The 21,682-nt window shown below is 43.6% G+C and overlaps 1 protein-coding gene across 7 annotated transcripts in view; it reads left to right on the top strand.

Annotated features, from left to right (window-relative positions):
• The window catches only part of L3mbtl4 (L3MBTL4 histone methyl-lysine binding protein), a 511,181-nt gene extending 497,039 nt beyond the window's left edge, over nucleotides 1-14,142 (top strand). For 3 of the 7 annotated variants that reach the window (XM_006524417.3, XM_006524416.3, XM_006524420.2), the window contains 2 exons: nucleotides 4,324-4,386; nucleotides 7,864-14,142. In XM_006524417.3, the coding sequence (XP_006524480.1) occupies nucleotides 4,324-4,386; nucleotides 7,864-8,025 (225 nt within the window). In that variant the 3' untranslated portion in view covers nucleotides 8,026-14,142. Of the gene's footprint in view, nucleotides 1-4,323; nucleotides 4,387-7,863 lie in introns of those variants that run through there. The other 4 variants (XM_017317505.2, XM_017317506.2, XM_030249846.1 and 1 more) reach the window with 2 other exon arrangements.
• Nucleotides 14,143-21,682: the final 7,540 nt, after the last annotated feature.

The raw sequence follows: 21,682 nt of genomic DNA on the forward strand, positions 1-21,682 counted from the left end.
GGTCTTGCGCACAGAACACTATGCTCCGAAAACCATGGGAGACAGACACCTATCTGTTCCTGCACCTAGAGTGATCCTTAGAACCATGACTGACAACAGTACAAGCCACAGAGCTGGGGATGCACCCCCAGAATCAGAGCCAAGGGTGCAAGTTCACATAGCATCTTCCCACCGCATGGGTATTCTCCAGACCCAGCCATGGCCTGGGTCCCCCATAAGGCTCCAACAGGGTATGTGTTGCCTTGAAAGGAAGATCTACTTCTGGGCATCATTTGATGAGAGGGTAGGTAGCGAATGACAGCTGTTTCTTCCTTCAGAGAGTGTTAACTCTGCATCTTATCACATTTTTATAGGAGAAAGGGTCTTTAAATGGGAGAATGAAAGGAAGACCCTTCAGTATTATTCTGTGTGTGTAAAAATCTTAGCATGTACAGTTGTAAAATCTCTAGCCAAACAAGCTTTCTCTTAAGATTCAACATGGAACTTAGTTTTAGGGACAATTAGTATTCACTAAGGATACTAAACAAGATCTGGACATAGACTTCTTTCTTGGTAAAGATCACGTCATTGGTCTTTACCATCAAAAGTAATAGGGACCTTTCCGAAAAGCAGAGCATCCAAGGCGGGGGGCTGAGGACCCCCTGTCTGCAGAGAGCCAAGATAAGGAGCCCAAGCCCTGATAAAAAGGTACCAGTGGCAGGAAAACAGGTGATGCCACCACTCAGCAATACGGGCTCTGTTATGTTAATGTGTTATCCTCATGTGTCATTTATTATGATGGTGAGCTCTTAGCTAACTATGCTGAAGAAGAGGAAGGAGTCCTTGTTGCGTTAGCCACAGAGGGACCCAGTGACATATGCAAATGATCAGATCAACTTGTCACTCTTCTGCAGTGAGCAGAAGCTCTTGGCACAAGGAATAAGAGACTGTGTCTTAGGCAACTACTTCAACTTGTCATGGGAGGCCACTGCCCCTGTGACTGGCATGCCTTCCACACAATGACCCTGAATGAAGCAGAGCAAAGCTTAGGTCTTGAACCAAGTCCTGGTCAACCTTTTCTATTTTATTTTCTGCCTATGATATTTAGTGATTGTTCCTATGGCAGCATCCCTCTGGCAGTAGACTCAAGGGGCCTTTGGCAGCCTGTGGACACATCTTTTTGGATGTCACAGCTAGAAGACAAAATTGCTATTCACAGCTAGGGATTAGAGGCCAGGAATTTGAACGAGAGCCTTACAATACACAGAAGTACACTCTACAGAAGAAGTGCCTGTGCCAAGGACTTAGTAGCCCCGAGGCTGAGAAACCTGTGCTTGGCTTGGCTTCCTTTCTCCATTCTCAGCCTATCCAGTGTGGAGGATTGGACTTCTGTACAAGCCCCCCTCCTCCCTCAACAGCTGGCTTTCCTGACCTTCATACTTCCCATTAGGCTATAGCTGATCTTCTACCTACTGAAGATGTGCTCAGGAGTCCAGGTAGACAGACCTTTACAGCTCGCCCTTGCCTTGTGGTCCCAGCCGTCACCACACAGCAGCATCTTTCTGAGCCTTGAAAATAAATGTCCAGAGCTTGGACTCTGTCCAGCTCCGTTCATTTGTGATCTCTATGGCCTGAGTCCATGTTTCAGTCAGGCTGCAAGCTCTGCAGGAGATGGTGATGTGTGGCCAAGCCGAGAACCAGGACTTCAGGCTCCCTGCTGTCTGCTGTCAGAAGCACAAATCCATCCCAGGAGACCACACCAGCTTGCTTTTCCCCCATTTGCCTTCTGCTCCGCAGGCTCCTCACTGCTGCTCACACTTGTCCTGTTTCTGGGTTGGCTCCTGGGAATCCACACATCTGCCGGGAATTTTAATCCCAGGAAATACTGTGTATATTGAAGAAGCCTCTCCCCCTGATCATTCCCTGAGCTCCCCTGAGCTGCACTCCTTCCACCCAAAAGCCTTTGCATCTCTCCTGAGCAGGGTCACACATGTGACTTTGTATATTATAGTGATGGGCAAGCTGTACCTTCAGGACATTCTCCTTTTCCTCTCTGGGAACTGAGCCTTAGACTCAACAATAGTTCAGTTCTGTTCAGAGATCTGTCTATCAAATAGTCACAGTAGATATTCTCAGCTGAAAGATCAGCCTGGGAAGGATTGAGACCCACCAAAGTCCCGGGCTCTTGTAGCCCCTGTCAGCCTCCTTCAGAGCTGCTATCACTTGTCCTAGTTTCTCAGGAAAGTGACTTATCCAGTGGACTTTCATGGCTTTCATCAGCTCCCTGCAGATACCCAACCTATGTTTCATGCTTTCTATCTATCTATCTATCTATCTATCTATCTATCTATCTATCTGTCTGTCTGTCTGTCTATCTGACTGTCTGTCTATCTATCCATCCATCTAGGAAAAGACAGTCATATTAACTCATATTAACTTTGCAAACTGACCACGCCTCCTCTGCCTGAGCTCTCTGTGAGCACAGAGCCTCCAGTGGACCACTAGCTGCCATGCTGAGCAAAGTCTGGTCTGATCACACTTGCACTGAGCTCCTCCCACGCCAGGATGTCTGTACAGGGCACCTACTGATTGCTTAAGGAAGTTTCCTAAAGTTTCCATCCTCCTTTCCACATCAGAAGGATAATCATACGTTAATTCTGCTAAGCCATACTTGTAGTGCCAGGGCAAGTAAGAGAGATACTAAGCCTATGCCAAATGTCTCCTAAGAGATGAACTTTCTGAGTTCCCATGGACTAAGTATGGACACAAGAACACAGTATGATTCTGAGCCCTAAGAATATTCACCTCAACAACTGGTGTCCATTTCTATCTCTATAGGAGCAGAGTTCACTGATTTCTGGAGACTTAGAGGGATATATGCTCTCTGAACTCTAGGAAGGTGGAGAGTTGGTATAAGGACCTGAGCTCTTTGGCTCTCTCCAGATCTCCCCATTTTCATGGAAATCACAGGCAGGTGCTTACCACCAAGTCAAACCAGGAGGTAGAAAGGAAAGACAAGGAAGTTCTCCTAAGATCTTAACCCTAAGAATGCATGAACTCCAGGCTTAGCTTAAGGCCAGTTCATGTGCAGCCCTGCTAGATCTGTCAAAGCACTCAGTCATCACCATCCACTTACCCAGAGTCCAGATTCAACACCGTTCACTTATCCAGAACCCACACTTGATGGCTATCTGCACTGTAAGTCAGGCCACCAAGCTGTCTTAGTGTGTGTGTGTGTGTGTGTGTGTGTGTGTGTGTGTGTGTGTGTGTAGAAGGAGAAGAGCTATGAGGAAAGATTGGAAAGTTAAGTTGAAGAGGGTGATTTCCAGAACTCAGAGTTTGGGAATAGGTAATCCGAGTTTCAGATTCTCTACTGCTCACTGGCCGAGTAGGACTATTAAATTGTTAAGCCTCTCTGAGCTTCAGTTTTATCATTTTTTATGTGGTAATCTAGTTCAGTACATATGAAGTACACATGGTTGCCAGGAGCCAGGTGAGGTGTGTTTGCTATTTATCCAAAAGCCCCAACAAGCAGCTGAAGCAGTCAGATGCAGATATTTACACCCAACCAATGGACAGAAGCAGCTGACCCCTGTGGTTGAATTAGGGAAGGCTGAAAGAAGCTGAGGAAAAGGACGATCCTGTAGGAGAACCAGAAGTCTCAATTAATCTGGACCCCCGAGGTCTCTCAAACACTGGACCACCAAACAGGCAGCATACGACCAGCTAATATGAAGCCTCCAACATGCATTCAGTAGAGGACTTCCGGGTCTGTGTTCATTCTGAGATGATGCACCTAACCCTCAAGAGACTGAAGGCCCCAGGGAGTTTAGAGGTCAGGTGAGGTGGGGGACGGGGGTATCCACATGGAAGCACGGGAGTGGGGAGGAGGTGTGGGATGTGGGGGAAATAAAATGTGGAGTATAAAAAAAAATAAATTGATTAAAATAAAAAGAAAAAGATGGGGGAAAAAAAGTATGTGCAAGCAAGGTGTTCTTATTAGTTTTCCAAGGCCACCATCTGCATGTGATCAGGAGAACTAGATGCTGGAGTCTCTCCCAGTGCCACAGCCCCATACTGATTAAGGTCACCACTGTCCCTTTATCAACCTACCCTGTGTCGGCCAGCTGTGTGGCAAGAGGATAGAAAACCACATTGGGCATAGGAAACTATGCTAAAAAAAAAATGAGCTAAAAAATATGATAACGTGATTTGATAGTTGCTATTTAAATTCCAAGTGTTTGGGGATGGGGTGTATTTTTATTCACAAGCTGAGTTACTTCAAACCCCCCAAGCGATCTCAGGTGCATGTTTTAAACTCATCTGTTTTGTCCTGCGTCGTAGGTGGCTGAGTTTGTGCAGTCTCTTCTGGGCTGTGAAGAACACGCCAAGTGCTTCAAGAAGGAGGTAATAAATGGGAGAAATTAGATAGATGTACTCTCTTCTAGGCCCAGAAGTACTTTGTTTCCATCTACTTAAGTTTAAATAAGAGCAGTTAGATGGAGGAGACAAAAGAAAGGGACCAGAGGTGAGCCAAGCAGTGCAGCCTGTGCCTGGGCGAGAGACAGGGACCAAAGAAGAGCCAAGCAGTACAGCCCATGCATGGTCATCCTTAACCCTTAGACCTCCTGTCAAAGACACTGGGTGCACCTCTCAGACTATTATGTGGGAGATTATATGGACTAGATACATATGGGAGCCAAGAAGGCTTCCCATTGGTGGCTCTGGGCAACCTCTGGGAAAGGGACAAATGATCTACTCTAAGGGTCGGCCTAGCCTGTCACCCTGCTTGCACCTGCTTCAGCACGGATGTGAGAAGTCATTGCTGCCTCCCGCCTTCTTGAGCTTGGGAATGTCCTTAGTTGCTTAGCATTTCTAATAAGCTAACATCCATAGACGGGGGGGGGGCGGGGGGGCTACAGAGAAGGCTGCAGATGATAAAGGAAATGATATTTATTGATGGTTGTTTTGCACATGACTGCTACAAGCCTGCATGGTACTGAGCTTTTTACAGTTGTCCTCCATCCTCAAAGACACGCTCTGAAAAGGCAGATTGCTTTAGAGGCCATCCCCAGGAAGGCTAGGCACGGTGGGCGAGGGGGCAGTGTCACGGACTGCCCTCACAGATGATTCTAGAAGTTTCACTTTTGTCATTCCGGGCTCCAGTGCTTTCATCCTAGGGAATCTAAATCATGAAACATCTGTCTGCTCTTTTGAGTGTGCATGATTCTAGGGGAGTCTTGGGTCTTGGGACCCTTAGAGCTCTCAATGCAGCTTTTGGTAGCATCCAACAAACCTCGGTGCTTTGTGATTTGGTAGCTCCTATTTAAATTCAGGGTTCTGTGGTTCTTCCACCAGAGTGCAGCACACTTTGGGCATTCCCAGGCTTGCACACAGCCCACTCTCTTCAGTTTGTCTGCAAATCTGTTGTTAAGATAAGCACACGACCCCAAGTGGGAATTTTCAAGCTTGATCATTTCTGAGCCCTGCCAGCAAATCTCTGAGACCCTCTTTGCCCCTCCCCATCTCACACCCAGAGGAATCTTTAAAGTACAGCAGACAGTGTGGTCTTCGTAAGGAAAGCAATACAGAGCAGAACGTCTGCTCTGGGGTCCAGGATGCACTGCCTCTGAGAAGCTGTGTGACACTGAACACATCCTTAAGTCTGACATTCTAGGCTTCCTCATCTACCTTACAGGGTCAGCAGGACAGTAAAACACATCATATCAGAGATTATAGCAGATTCCTGTATTTCCATAAATGGTAGCTGTTAGCTTCACATCATAGTCTTATTCTTAGGACAAATGACTATTTAGCCAGGGATTTATGCTTGAAAATGCTGGAGCTAAGCCCAGGGCAGAACAGAAAAGAGGTGCAATGCCTCTCTCTCTTGCTTCAGAGAACAGAAGTGCAGGTGTGTGTGTGTGTGTGCGTGTGCGTGTGCGTGTGCGTGTTTGTGTGTTATTCGCATACTTTTTTTAAATTTTTACTTATTCACTTTATATCCAGTTCACTGCCTACCTCCTGGTCACCCCATCCCTCCTCCCCTTCTCCTGTTAGCAGGTGGAGAACACTCTGAGTATCTCCCCTACCCTGACATATTAAGTCTACAAGGCTAGGTGCATCCTCTTCCACTGAGGCCAGACTAAGCAGCCCAGCTAGAAGAATATATCCCATATACAGGCAACAGCTTTAATAGCCCTTGCTCCAGTTGTTTAGAATCTACATGAAGACCAAGCTGCACATCTGCTACATATATGCAGGGAGGCCTAGGTCCAGCCTGTGTATGGAGAACAGAAACTTTATCCCCAGGAAAAGCATTTTAGTCTCTAAGTAGAGGTGTCTGCATCAGACAATATATCCTAGAGGTATCCAAAGATTTTTGAGCTTTTATAAGAGCTCTGGGTAGTTAACCTTCCCATCAAAGGTATCAGCAGTCTCAAGGAGACATCAACCAGGTGGGGGGGGGGGGGTTGTACTGTCAGATCTGAGCGGGCTTGCATGTGTGGTACTGGCTCCCAGAAGCAATTGCCATAGAAACCCTTCCATCCTGGTCTCTGGCCAGCTGACTAGGTAACCACACAAATGTAGATATCACATAGGGTCAGGACTCCCCAAGCAGTCCACAGATTCAAGCTGTAGGCCAACAGTCTATGCAGATCCGCATCATGTGACCACTCAGGAAAATCGCCACTGTTTGTATGCCCACATGCTTTCCTGAATTAAAAACATTTATTTAGCTGTCAGATGAGGACTGAGCAGAGTCACAGTATCCAACATGGTGGTTTGATGTGTGTGTATACAAGGGCCATATGCACAGAATCACCATGGCGAAGGCCCATAATACATCATCATGCCACAATTTAGACTGGAACCAAGAATCATTCTGGTGTCACTTAGAGATGTGCTTAAAAGTTAATAATTGAAATAGTTATTCCATGTTTTTTCTGTTTATGGCATTTTTTTAGTATATAAAGAAAACTTGAAATTATTGAAAATCTAAAAGGATTAAGACAAATCATGATTCTGGTAGGCAAAGATGTCTTCTATTGCTATTGGGGATAAATTTTTCTAATATCTTAATTTTGCTTTGTATTATGGTGAGTGTGTGTATGTGTGTTTGTGTGTGTATGCGGGGGGTGTTTGAGTGTGGACACATGCTTAGGATCAGAGGAGAATATCAGCAATCAGATGACAACATCAGGAATCAGGTCTGTCCTTCAGGGATTGAACTCAGGACATCAGGTTAACCAGCAACTACTTTTACCCATTGAGCCATATAGTCGGCCCAAGGTTTCCAAAATTCCAAATACATGTCTATACAGATTTATTTTTTAAAATTAGAAGATCTCTATTGTCATACTATGTATTTGTGCTTAACAGTTTATGAAATTTCACAGATTATGGACTGTTGCATTGAAATGTGTTTTGTGAGGATTGGGTTGTATACCAGTTCACCCAACAGCTAAACCACACTTTATTTTCTTATGCTGCTACAAGTTCAGTTGTCTCCAGCGTTCCACGACTGCAGTAACACTAGATAAAGCATGTATGTGGTGCCTTGCTCACTGGAGACTTATTTGGTGGTCCTTTTAATGCTCTTGGCACATTCAGGGCAAAAAATATATATATAACAATGGAATTTTTGTGCTCAGGCAAATTAATGTATTGAGTTTATGTCTAACAAACGGAGAGCCCTCATGTTTAATTTGACTTCTCTATTCTGTGAGAATAATGGGGTTTATCTGACTTCAGTAAAATGGGGGGACCTCCCTCTAACGAGGCCATGAAGATTCACTGTCACCCTCAGTACCCCAGAACTGCTACTGCTGGATAAACAGATTCCAGTGTGGAATAATTATATTTGTGATTATTTATTTACAGCAGATAGATGGCAAAGCCTTCCTGCTTCTGACCCAGGCAGATATTGTCAAAGTGATGAGAATCAAGCTGGGCCCAGCACTGAAGATCTACAACTCTATCCTGATGTTCAGGAACTCCCAGGATGTCACTGAAGATGCCTCTAGCCAAGAAGACAAGAGATAAATGTGTTTTTGGTCATCCACTGATACCAGGACTTGCACGTTTGAGGACATGGTTGGCAGCCATCCATTTGAATTTAATGTCCCCATTAGTGTACCAATATTTAATCAGGACCCTTTAAAGAGTCTGGTTTAGGCATATGGTGGACTTTGATAAATGACCAAGTGCCAATGACTTAGATGCTTAGTTTGGTCCAGGTGTGGGTTTAGGTGGCATCCTTACGGCTTGGTGTGCTTCAGTCAACAGATTTACGAAGCCACTGTACGCATCTCTACACTCCCCTCTAAAAGAAAACACTTCCCATTCCGCAAGTGTGTCTCAAGTGGTAAAATGCCAGAAAATCAATTCACTAGTGCATTGTTAACACGTTCACCAGAACTACTGAGCACAGCTTGCATCTGTTGTCTGGGTGCCTTGAGTGGAAGAGCTGGGGTGCTGGTGCTCTTGAGAAGACTCATGAGATTTCTGGACCCTTAACTCAGGAAAGTATGAATCTTTTTCAAATGCTAACAAGCACATTGTTTTCATGCTCCACAAATCCTCATTTTTATTCCTTACCATGCCTTGGTTGCAGTTCCAAGGTACCCTGGAGCCTACTGCAAGGAGTGTGCCTAGAAGTAACAGAGGAGTGAGTGTTTGGAGGCCATCCCAGGAACCTGCTGGGACACTCCTGATGACCCACAGTCAGGGCACTTGTTCTAACAGTGGCATTGGTCAAAGACCTACCTGCCTGAAATTCCTCCAGCTCCCACCCTGACGAACCTTCAAATGGACTCTCCCCTTATCTATTGATTTTTTTTTTTTTTAAGCAATCAGGTCTGGTTTCACCTCTACAGAGGCATGGCAGCAGGACAGAAGACCTCCAGAGAGCAGCTCAGGATCTGTTGAGTGTGTCTGACATTCAAGTTGTGGGAAGGCCACTTCAGAGTTGCAAATGATTAGAACTCCAAGTCTACAACTCTTTATCCTTTTATCTTTTTTCTTTTTTTCTGATCTTTTTTGGTTTTTTATTGGATTTTTTCTTTATTTATATTTCACATGTTTTCCCCTTTCCAGGTCTCCCCTTCAGAAACCCCCTATCTAATCCCTGCTTCCTCTGCCTCTGTGAGGGTGCTCCTCCATGCATCCACTCCCACCTTCCTGCCCTGGCACTCCTTTACACTGAGGCATTGAAAACTCTCAGGACCAAGGGCCTCTCCTCCCACTGATGTACAACAAGGCCATCCTCTGCCACATATGTGGCCAGAGCCTCCATGTGTATTCTTTGGTGATCCAGTCCCTAGGAACTCCGACGGGCGGGGGAGTCTGTCCTGTTGACACTGTTGCTCCCTCCATGGGGCTGCAAACCCCCTCAGGTCCTTCATTCCCTTCTCCAACTCCTTCATCGGGGACTTGCACACTTAGTCCAATGGTTGGCTACAAGTATCTGCCTTGGTATTTGTCAGGCTCTGGCAGAGCCTCTCAGGAGACAGCCTTATCGGGCTTATCAGCAAGCACTTCCCAGCATCCAAAATAGCATCCAGGTTTAGTGGCTGTAAATGGGATGGATCCCCAGGTATGGTCTCTTTGTCCTTTTCCATGTAGTAGCAATGAAAGCTATCCTCCTGAAAACAAAGAGTCATCTGACTCATCCATCGGGTGTGGGAACCCAAATGGAAGCCACAAGAAAGAAGCAGACGTGACAGTATCTCCCTGCTACATTAAGAATGTTCTTAACTTAACAAAGGATCATAGTTTCTACTGTCTGTGATGTTTTGTTTATTGGAGGTTTTTTTTTTTCTTGTAGAGTTCTATATGGAATAAAGAATTGCTGCTTCTACCGTTAAAGTGAGAACATATTTTAAATGTTAATAAAATGTGAAAGTAGACTCACCCTGGATGTGTGGTCATAGCCTGTGCCTTCCTACAGTCTAGGGTCAGCTATGGAAGAACAAAGGCAACTGCATGCATTATCCAGCAGAGAAATTTGCTGTTTCTGACTGCTGTGTTCCTTAGTGCAGGTTCTCTTATGGAAACAGTTAAGATGGTAATAGTGTGAGAGACTGAATTGTAAAGTTTTTAACTAATACAAGCTTTAGAATTGCTCATTTTATATATTAAAAAAAAAAAAAAACCTTAAGGAAGACCTACGATTTGTGTCTCCTATTCTTACTATCAGATATTCTGACAGTAGTGCCCAGCACAGACTAACTGTCACTGAGGACAATTGGGGTTGAACTCTTTTTCCTAGAAGACGTCTATCAAGTATAGATAGATTTATATCCATTTATATTCCCAATCTTAGCATATCACAAAAGGAAACTCAGAACTCTTCACCCAAGGAAACAATACCATCATTAAAGTTGTCAACCAAGCCATGAACTGAAAGTCACCCAAGTTGGTCTATTCCTGTGGTGTAAATTCTCCTACCCCCACAACATCCCTGGAGTAGAAAGAGGTGAACACAGCCAGTACTCACACCCTGCTCCCTGCAGGGGAGCATCCTACAGGTGCTCTATAATCCAGCCCTGCTTGCCCCTCCTATCTTCTCTTTGATGTCTCAGGCTAGATTTAAACTGGTTCTTAACCTTCCACCCAATGAACAATCTTTCCCATTAATTCAGTTGCTTTTTTTTGTCGTTGTTGTTGTTGTTCCATATCATCTTAAGAAATTCTTCTTTTGTTGCTGTAACTCCTAGAGGTAACTGACAAATATTACTTTGCATGTGAAATGTTCCTGTGAATATATTCTTATTATTTCAGAATGTGTTCTCCACGAATATACATTTATAAATCTATTTCCTCTTAAAATCGCCTTTCTTATAAATATATGCACGAAGAACCTGTTTGCTAATAGATCCTTGAATATTCAGAATCCTCATAAATGTGTTCTTCCTATGATTTATTAATGAATAATATATTGAGAAGACTTTTTTCAAGGATGTATTCTGGCTATGCTCCCTCAGATTTCAACTGTCTTACTCTGTCAGTTTCCAATTGTTGTAGAAAATTGGGACTGCTTAACCACTTAAAGTGATGAAGTGAAAACCAAGTAAGCAATTTTCTATTCAAACATAAGATTTAAACAAATAAATTCGGTGGCTGAATCATCCGATGAGTTGATGATCAGCAATTACATCTTTCAGTAAAATCATCTCCCTCCAAAGGTCTTCCACTGAGCATTCTTTTCAGGAGCATGAGGGAGGCTGAACCCAGTGAGCAGTCAGATAGAATCCTGCTGTCAGAGATGCTCACCACAGGAAGGATGCTCAGGAACCCCAGGGGACATCTGAACAGCTATGAAAACTCAGCTCATAAAGGATGAGAGCAGAGGACTGTGCATATGGTCATTGGGCACCATTCTTCTCTTGGGGACCAAGATGCACTGGGGGGACAGTACTACTGTGTCTCTGCCATAAATGAAAGGGCAGGGGACAGGATGTGGGGTAAACTATGGGGTAGAACAGCCATTGAAATAAGAACAGAATGCAGAAAGTGTGGGAAATTACGGGTTGAGACACCGAGTTGACTTCCTTTTCTCCAGACGGTTCCATTGCACAAGCTCAGACTAGCTGTTCTGTGCTGTTTTGCTGTCAAGGCACCACCCATCACTTGCCCACTTCCTTAGTCTTGAAATTAGACTGTGTTCCCTTTGATGTAGAAAGCTAGGCATCAAAGCAAATCGATTCACGAAGAACAGAAATCCCAGGTTAAAACCAGGAAGTTTCAGGGCAGATTGAACTGAATTCTCTGCGCCGTGGCCAAAAGCAAATGTACAGAACACACATGGAGCCTATCTGGAATACAGGAGCCTCTTTATCTTGTGCAACTCTGGGGTCTGTGAGGTCTTTCCATAGAGAGAAATCATCAAGAGCTGTCGGCTAACATTAGCTCAGTGTCATATGCTTAAAGTCTAGAAATAAAAGATGTATTTTCCAGGCCCTTATCTGTCTCCGCCAGAAGAACACAGACTGGATAATTCAGAAACCAGGGATATTTCTTTCCCAGTTTCCAAGAGTGAGGCATCTGACAGTGTTCCCCTCACAGGCACATGGCAAGAGTCATCCCATGGCTGAAGACAGATGGACAAAAAAGCAAAAGGGTATCAGGAGCCATGTTCAGTTTTGTAACAGATGCACCCAGGATGATGGCATTTGGTCATGAGTGAGGTGGTGGCTCCACACTTTAAGTGACTAAGTCACAACAAGCAGGTCTGACCTCCACCTGCAGTGCTGTTCCTGGTGACTGACTTAATCACCTCTCCCTAGGCTCCACCTGCAGTGCTTACCATGTGTTGAAGGATCCAACACATGAACTTCAAAGTTCCCTTAGGGAATGTGACCAGGCAATGTCACTCAATGAAATCCACGAAAGGTAGTATTTGAGCCACAGGTCACCTGTCACCACACACCTAGGTGTTGGCATGATCTCCTCTAAATCTGTGTTCATTCTCTATACCCTTGCCAACCATGGAGATGTTCTCATACCCTCTGCCCTAGGAAGACCCTCTGCATAGAAGTCCATAGCACTAACTGCTTAGCTAAAGATAGCAGATATTATTTTAAGTACCATCTTGACTTCAGTCAATTAAGTAACCAACTAACTTGAACTTCTTAGACTTTTATCCCCTCGGGTTAAAAGTGGCAATTAGCAAGAAGAAATCAGACATGTTCCCAATGTGATTAACTGATATTGTCACCAGGCAGGTAATTTTAAATACTTCCATTCTTTAAATACAGATTCAATAATTTTAGCTCATTGCTGTTCTAATATTTATTATGCATGTGGGACAATTTTACAGAGCAGTATATTTTCACATAGTTAGGCTTGGTAATCCTTGAAAGATTATCCAACAGATATTTGATTCTTAGAGCCCTGGGGAGGGTGGGTAAAAATAAGAAGTGATTGGAAATTGCATAGAGTGCTAAGCTAAAAAACAATGAGCACATTGGTGAGCTGTGTTTATGAGAGATGGGGGCCTTGGCCTGTTCTAGAAGTGACAATGCATATCCTCTCCAGCGTGAGCCTTACACTGCTGCTGTTCAGAAAGTCACCCAGGGCACAGTTCCCCAGGGAGTCATTTAGCTGTATGTTGACTTCAAAACTGAATACCCTTAGGGCATGTATAGTTTTTTACAAGAGCAATTTATTTATATTTGGTTAATTCTATCACTCTAGGCAAGTTCTCTTTAGCTGGCCAGTCTGTAAGCTACAGCATTTTGTCCACATCAGAGCTGATAAATGTGTCTCTTCATCAGTTCCGGGGAGAAAGGTCTATTTCCCCGTGTCTAGTTAGTTGTCTGAAGCTTGAAAAGTCATCTAGAACTTGTGACCACTCTTAGCAGACTCAGGATGACAGAAAGCTATTCCACAGTTCAGCCTGGGTTATAAGCCAGAACAGCTAGACAATTGGAATGTCTGCCCTCAGAGGAAGGAAACAATATAAGAAACAAAGAACCCACGGGTGGAAGAATCTAGGCTCCAAAGTATATACTTCAATTTTTACAGTTTTAAGGTACTGAATTGTTTGACAAATTCATTTAATTCTCATTGTCTATTGTTCCAAACACAATAAATTGCTATGTGCACCCCCTGGAGCAATTCTGTAGCTTTCTCAAAATTTCATGGGGATCCAGATATCAATTAATAGACAAATAGAGAAGACTTAGCTACTTGGGTCATGTGATCACATTCGTCTTTATAAAATCATCTTCAACAAGTCCCTAGTAAAACAATTACAAAATTTCCAGCAGAGATGTGTGCAAGGCGGGGCCTCGGGAGGGAAGAGTTGATCTAAATCCCCTCCCCCACTGCAAATGCTAACATAATATGTGCATACAGAGTTAAAAGAATTTTATGTTTTACAGTTGGCTATGTAGATGAGATACTTGATATATAATTTCTAAAAATTAAGGGGGAAGTAAATTGTTTGCTGATTCAACCCAGTTTTTTCCACTCTTGCTTGGTATGAAACATATTGGCTCTTTCTGGTACCATAAAATCATTTTAAACACAGAGGGGGATATTTGATATATGTTCTCATTTTGTAACCCATATGGCCTCAAATTTATAACCTTCATTCTCCAATGTCCCTAGTATTGGAATTAAAGGCATGCACTCCTATCTGTGTGTATATTTTAAGACTCTGGTACCGTTGTTTCAGTGTTTTTTACACTAAATTGCCCCTTTTTTATTTTTGTGGTGGTAGTGGTTCTGTTGGTTTGTTTAATTTGGGGAGAGGGTTTGGGGGTGATTGGTTGTTGCTGTTGTTTTCATGGGTGTGTGTGTGTGTGTGTGTGTGTGTGTGTGTGTGTGTGTCAGTGGTCAATGTTGGTTGCTTTCCTTAATCTCTCCATACCTAACTATTGAGACAGGGTCTCCCACTGAACCTGGAGTTCACTTATTCTATAGACTGGCTGGCCAGGAAACCCCAGGGATCCTCTTAATCTACCTTCCCACCTGCTGCTTTCCCATGCTGGCATGCAGACACAAGGCATGACAAGTCAATCTCCTTGCTTGGGGGTTAGGGATATGATCAGCTCCTTTTGCTTCCATGGAAAGCACTTTACCTGGATCTCCATCTTTAAGATGCTTTCAGTGAGGTTTGTGAGTGATTTTTTTTTTTTTTTTGGTATGTTTTGCATCTTTTGATCTTGTCTCCAGTCTCTATCCCTTTTTCCCTTCTCAACAACTTCTTCCATTGAAGAGCCCTCTCCTAGTCTTCAAATGGTCTTCTTTGGGCCAGCTGCTGTCACTCTGACCTATGGCTTGCTCATATTAAAGCACACTTCATCCATGTCAGCTCTCACAAGGAGTGTCCCTGGGACACCAGGTGGAAACAGCACAGGAAATCATTGAGTCATGCAAGGCCGGCTCTCTGGCATGAGCAGATCTGTCCCCAGGATGGATGTTTTGCTGATGGTGTGTTAAACTCTAGCAGAACTCGATTCCTAAGGAAGAGGCCTTAAGCAAATCAAACTCTAGTATCCCTGCATGCAGACAATGGTGGAGCACACATGGGTAACGCATTTCCTGTGCCCAGTGTTCTGAGTGGCCAGCCACAGCTCTGCCGACTTCATTTGACCCACTTCACTTTTCTTTGCTCAATCTGAATATCTTGGTTATAACTCATATGCAACTCTTACCCTGTTTTGACATCTGCTGCAATGCCCTGCCCTACACTGAGAGAAAAAAAAAAATGGTGTGCCCGCTGCTAATTGCTCAGTAACATGAAGATTTGACTATGCAGGGGCCTTTTTTTTTTCCTTTTCTTTTCTTAAAACCTGACTTCCGTGACAAGACCTTTCAATGAAATACCAATTTTGAAAACAAATCAAATGCTTCCCATCAACCATGCTTTCCTGCTCCTTTCTCGGATATCTTCAGTCATAGCAAGGCACCCAGACCAATGTCTCCTGAAATAATATCACTGTGACAAGAATCTGAGAGAACTCTTCTTTTTCCCTTCCTTAATGAAAGTTTATTTTTATTCCTTCTGGGTCATATTTTTTACATCTTCATGATATACTCACTAATCTGTGGGGTGAGTTCATGAAATAAAATGCTCTCTGTGAAAAATTCCAACAACCATCACTTAATCATATTCCATTTGTTATGCGTTTTTTTAAATTTTTATTTTATCTTTATTTTTTACACTCCATATTCCATTCCCCACCCCCCACCCCCATCCACCCTCTGACTGCTCCACATGCCATACCTCCTCTCCACCCCACCCTGTCTCCACATGGATGCCCCCACCCTCCACCCTGCCTGACCTCTAAACTCCCTGGGGCTTCCAGTCTCTTGAGGGTTAGGTGCATCATCTCTGAATGAACATAGACCCAGAAGTCCTCTGCTGTATGTGTGTTGGGGACCTCATATCTGCTGGTGTATACTGTCTGTTTGGTCCAATGTTTGAAAGATCTCAAGGGTCCAGATTAATTGAGACTGCTGGGCCTCCTACAGGATTACCCTTCTCCTCAGCTTCTTTCAGCCTTCCCTAATCAACAACAGGGGTCAGCTGCTTCTGTCTATTGGTTAGGTTCAAATATCTGCATCTGACTCATTCAGCTGCTTGTTGGGTCTTTTGGAGGACAGTCATGATAGGTCCCTTTTTGTAAGCTCTCCATAGCCTTAGTAATAGTGTCAGGCCTTGGGACCTCCCACTGAGCTGGATCCCACTTTGGGCCTGTCTTTGGACCTTCTTTCCTCAGGCTCCTCTCCATTTCCATCCCTGTAATACTTTCAGACAGGAACAATTATGGGTCAGAGATGTGACTGTGGGCTGGAAACCCCAGCCCTCATTTGATGGCCTGTCTTCCTGCTGGAGGTGGTCTCTATAAGGTCCCTCTCCTTACTGTTAGGCATTACATCTAAGGTCCCTCCCTTTGAGTCCTGGGAGTCTCTCACCTCCCAAGTCTCTGGTGCATTCTGGGGTTCCCTCCCCCAACCTCCTATTTCCTGAGGTTGCCTGTTTACATTTTTTCTGCTGGCCCTAACTGTTTCAGTCCTTTCCCCTCACCCAATACCAGATCAGGTTTCCCTCTCCCCACCACTCTCCCCAGACCCCTGTCCCTTTCCCTCCTAGGTCCTTCCTTTCCTCCCTCCCTCACTTGTGATTGCTTTCTTCTCTCTCCCAAGTGTGACTGAGGCTTCCTCACTTGGGCACTTCAGCTTGTTGAGCTTTTTGAGTTCTGTGAACTGAATCTTGGGTATTCAGTACACTTTTTTTTTTTTTTTTTTTTTTTTTTGGCTAATATCCACTTATTAGTGAGTACAGATTCAAGCTCAAGACCAATGGCCTCAGAACCAAAAAAAAAATAAAAAATAAAAAAATAAAACCATCAATTCTGAAGCCAAAGACCTGGAAATGTAAACTAGGCTACACACTATGGAATTCAGTATGGTAGCCCCTCAGCAAACTAGAAATAGATATAGACATTATCTAGCAGTACTTCTCTTGGATATTTATCCAAAAGGATGCCAAACCAATGTATCAGTGTACTATTGCTGCACTGTTCATAATGGCATCAACCTGGATATCCAACAATAGGTGAACTGGTAAAGAAAATGTGGTCTATATGAGCATGTAATGTTTTTTATTTTTTATTTTTGGGGGTTATAAAGAATGAGGTTATGTGATTTACTAGGAAATGCATACAAATATTGACCATCATGTTAAATGAATTAATCTACTCCCAGAAAGATAAATGTTGTGTCTTCTCCTTCTTGTGGTTCCTAGATTTCTGATAGATACCCAAAAATCACATACACGTTTGCATGTATATACGTACTTAAGTGCACATATATGTGTCATAAAAGTCAGGATGTGGAGAAAGAGGAACAGTCCTCCATTGTTGGTGGGATTTCAAGCTGGTACAACCACTCTGGAAATTAGTCTGGTGGTTCCTCAGAAAATTGGGCATAGTACTACTGGAAGATCCAACAATTCCTCTCCTGGGCATATACCCAGAAGATGTTCCAACCTGTAATAAGGACACATGCTCCACTATGTTCATAGCAGCCTTATTTATAATAGTCAGAAGCTGGAAGGAACCCAGATGTCCCTCAACAGAGGAATGGATACAGAAACTGTGGTACATTTACACAATGGAGTGCTAAGCAGCTATTAAAACAATGAATTTATGAAATTCTTAGACAAATTCTTAGATCCGGAGGATATCATCCTGAGTGAGTTTTCATCCTGGTAACCCAATCACAAAAGAACACACATGATATGCACTCACTGATAAGCAGATATTAGCCCAGAAGCTCAGAATACCCAAGGTACAATTTTCAAAACACATGAAACTCAAGAAGAAAGAAGACCAAAGTGTGGATGCTTCGTTCCTTCTTAGTATGGGGAACAAAAGACCCATGGAAGGAGTTACAAAGTTCAGAGCTGAGACAGAAGGAAGGACCATCCAGAGACTGCCCCACCCGGGGATCCATCCCATATACAACCACCAAACCCAGACACTATTGCATATGCCAGAAAGATTTCTCTGACAGGACCCTGATATATCTATCTTTTGTGAGGCTATGCCAGTGCCTGGCAAATACAGAAGTGGATGCTCACAGTCATCTATTGGATGGAACACAGGGCCCCTAATGAAGGAGCTAGAGAAAGTACCCAAGGAGCTGAAGGGGTCTGCAACCCTATAGGAGGAGGAACAATATGAACTAACCAGTACCTCCCAGAGCTGTGTCTCTAGTTGCATATGTAGCAGAGGATGGCCTAGTTGGCCATCAATGGTAGGAGAGGCCTTGGTCTTGTGAAGATCATATGCCCCAGTACAGGGGAATGCCAGGTCCAGGAAGCAACAGTGGGTGGGTTGGGGAGCAGGGCAGGGGGAGGGTATGGGGGCCTTCTGGGATAACATTTGAAATGTAAATGAAGAAAATATCTAATAAAGAAATGTAAATAAAGAAAATAACCAACAACAACAAAAGTACAAGTGAAATTGTTTTGGAGAATCAAAAGGATTGATATGAAAGGGGGGAACTTAGGAAGTATGGAGGAGAATCCATTCCATATACTATATGATGGTCATTATGCAACCATATAAAATTGATATATACAGTGAATTCCTATTTTTAAAAAACTAGTCCAAGTTTCCAGTATAAACAACATTTGCATTTCACATTGTTCCTATGATAATGACCCAGCTTAGCTAGTTGCTAAAATCCCCACTGGGGCCAGTTAGGCTTGAAGAAACAATCTGATAAGGACATGTCATGCAGTATGCCACTAAGCCATCCAGCAAGGCTGCCCTGAGCCATGCATTTGAAATGACTCCAGGGAAGTAGGAGAAAGTCCTAATGATGTGGTTCCAACCCTCAAACTACTGAGGGAACAAAAGGACAGAGCCAGTGAACAGGACACATACATACATATGAACATGTACATACATGCACACATCCATCTACTTACATATATATATATATATATATATATATATGCATACACAATACATGCATGCAAATATGCACAATTCATATATATACACCAACAGATGAACAGGCAAATAGTGATATTAATATCATGTCTAAGGTACTTTACAGAAGACCACCATTTCAGACAAGATCCTGCAGGTAGAAAGTCAAAACAGTCACATCTATTAATGATGTAATTAATGGTTGAGTGATGTAGTCCTTACCTATAACTCCAGTTCTCAGGAGAAAGAGATAGGACACAAGTCTAGATTACATAGGGAGATGCTACTCAAAGCAAAAAGCAAACAAAAGAAAGTCCCAGTTACTCAACTGAAACTAAGCTGCTTATCTGACCCAAGAAATGGAGATTGGAACCATGGGAGCCAACTTTCACAAGCAGACCTGTTTCCAATAGTTGGATGATGATGTTTTTCTGACTCAGAAGCCACCGGAGGTGGCCTGCTGTTAAGTTGAACAATCACCTTCCTGTTGTCCTGCCTACCTGGTCCCATCTTATAGGAAAAATAATTTTGGAGTGACCGGTCCACTCTGTTGCTAGTCTCTGCTTCCTCCAGTCCTTTTCTCTCTCTGTAAAACTATAACCTCTACAGCTCAGCTCACTCTGGATAAGAAGCATTGCCTACTTCTAGAATTGAAAACAAAGCCAATTAAGATCTTTCAACTATAATGATGGTACCTCTGTCATTCAACAACTGCAGGAGTATATTTGCCTCAGACGTAACCATGAAGAGGTCACGGTATATAAATATATCTTCAAAATGAGTAAGACGATGACTAATTCAGAATATTGGGCAGAGGACACAAATAACAAAAAGAAATCTGACATAACTGTAAAAGAAAATGTTCTCTAGTGCTAGTACTCAAGTAAAGGATTGGAGGCCAAATGGAACTGGGGTGCAGTGCTGCTAAAGGGAAAATGGTTGTTGAATACAAGGCGCTGAGTTTAGTCCTAGTGTGTGCACATGTGCATGCATGCACACACACACACTCATTTAGATAATGAACCAACTTCTTCCATCACCCCCTCTACTCATTTTTAGGACAAAGTCATGCTATAAAACCTAGACTGGGTTTGGACCCCTGGTGTAATCAAGATTGGCCTGGAACTGTTAGTCCTGCCTCTGCCTCCCGAGTACTGAGATTATAGGAGCATGCACTCTGCTAGGCAGAATGCTGTATCTGACTGCCCAGCTATGAAAATGACGATGGTAGAGCCCATGGATAGAAAAAAGAAAGAGAGAGAGAGAATGATCACACAATTCACCCTCATGAGAGGCTAAGTCTCTTGAAAGATTTGTCTAATGGTCTATCTCTTAGTCAGGGTGTCTATTCCTGCCCAAACATCATGACCAAGAAGCAAGTTGGGGAGGAAAGGGTTTATTCGGCTGGCTTACACTTCCATACTGCTGTTCACCAAAGGAAGTCAGGAGTGGAACTCAAGCAAGTCAGAAAGCAGGAGCTGATGCAGAAGCCATGGAGGGATGTTACTTACTGGCTTGCTTCCCCTGGCTTGCTCAGCCTGCTCTCTTATAGAACCAAGACTGCCAGCCCAGGGATGGTCCCACCCACAAGGGGCCCTTGATCACTAATTGAGAAAATGCCTTACAGTTGGATCTCATGGAGGCCTTTCCCTAACTGAAGCTCCTTTCTCTGTGATAACTCCAGCTGGGTCAAGTTGACACACAAACCTAGCCAGGACAGTCTGCTTTCTTTTCCCTGATCCCAGGAGCAAAAACACAGTAGTGATACCCCCATTCCACAGGGTCACCCTACTCTATAGGATCACTCCCATTCTACAGGATCACCCCTATTTCACAGGTTCACCCTTATTCAGCAGGATCCCACCATTCTAGAAGATCTCTGTGACCAAAATGGTCAGTGAGATGCTTGCTAAGTATCACATCAACATTTTCATCATGATTTGACCTAATTTTCTAAACATGCTGTGTGTGCACAACCATTTTACACTATTTTCCCATGGGCTACCTTAATACTTCTTTGTTCCATCATGGGTTTTGGCTGAAGTAACTCTGTTGCCAGTCACACTTTGCCTAAAGAAGCCATGAGCAGGCCTCTTGGCAAGGCTTGCCCTAGGGAAGATCTCCTCTCAAAATAAACACAATAAATGCACACTAAAAAAGGTGCATGCCTTTAACCCCAGCACTCAGGAGGCAGGGGCAAGTGCATCTATTTTCAAGACCAGATTGATTTACATATTGAGTTCCAGGCCAGCCAGGGCTACACAGAGAGCACTTATCAGAAGGAAAAGGAGGAGGAGGAGGAGGAGGAGGAGGAGGAGGAGGAGGAGGAGGAGGAGGAGGAGGAGGAGGAGGAAATGACTTCTGTGCCATCCCTTCTTCTGTTGCTATAACCAAATAACTAAGACAGACTAATATAGAAAGAATGGAGGTTTGTTCTGGATTTGAGTTCTAGATTCTGTGAACTATGAGATCCCACAGCTACATGTGTGAGGCCCTTGTGCTACTTAAGCTCATGGCAAAAGATGAACAGAAAATAGATAAGGACATAAAAGGAGGTGTGGTCTTGCCTACAACCAGAAATTAATCATATGAGAGAAATTACTCCTCGCGTGAATGTCAACCCACACTTGCCAACACAGCATAAGTGGACAAGTATTTCAGAAAAGCTCCATGTCCCAACAATTCTATGATGCTAGCCAAATTCCAGCACATGTTTGAGCAAAGACAAACAACATTCAGGACCT

This window comes from Mus musculus, chromosome 17 (genome assembly GCF_000001635.26).
Source record: "Mus musculus strain C57BL/6J chromosome 17, GRCm38.p6 C57BL/6J".
In the NCBI taxonomy this organism is placed as follows: Eukaryota; Metazoa; Chordata; class Mammalia; order Rodentia; family Muridae; genus Mus; species Mus musculus.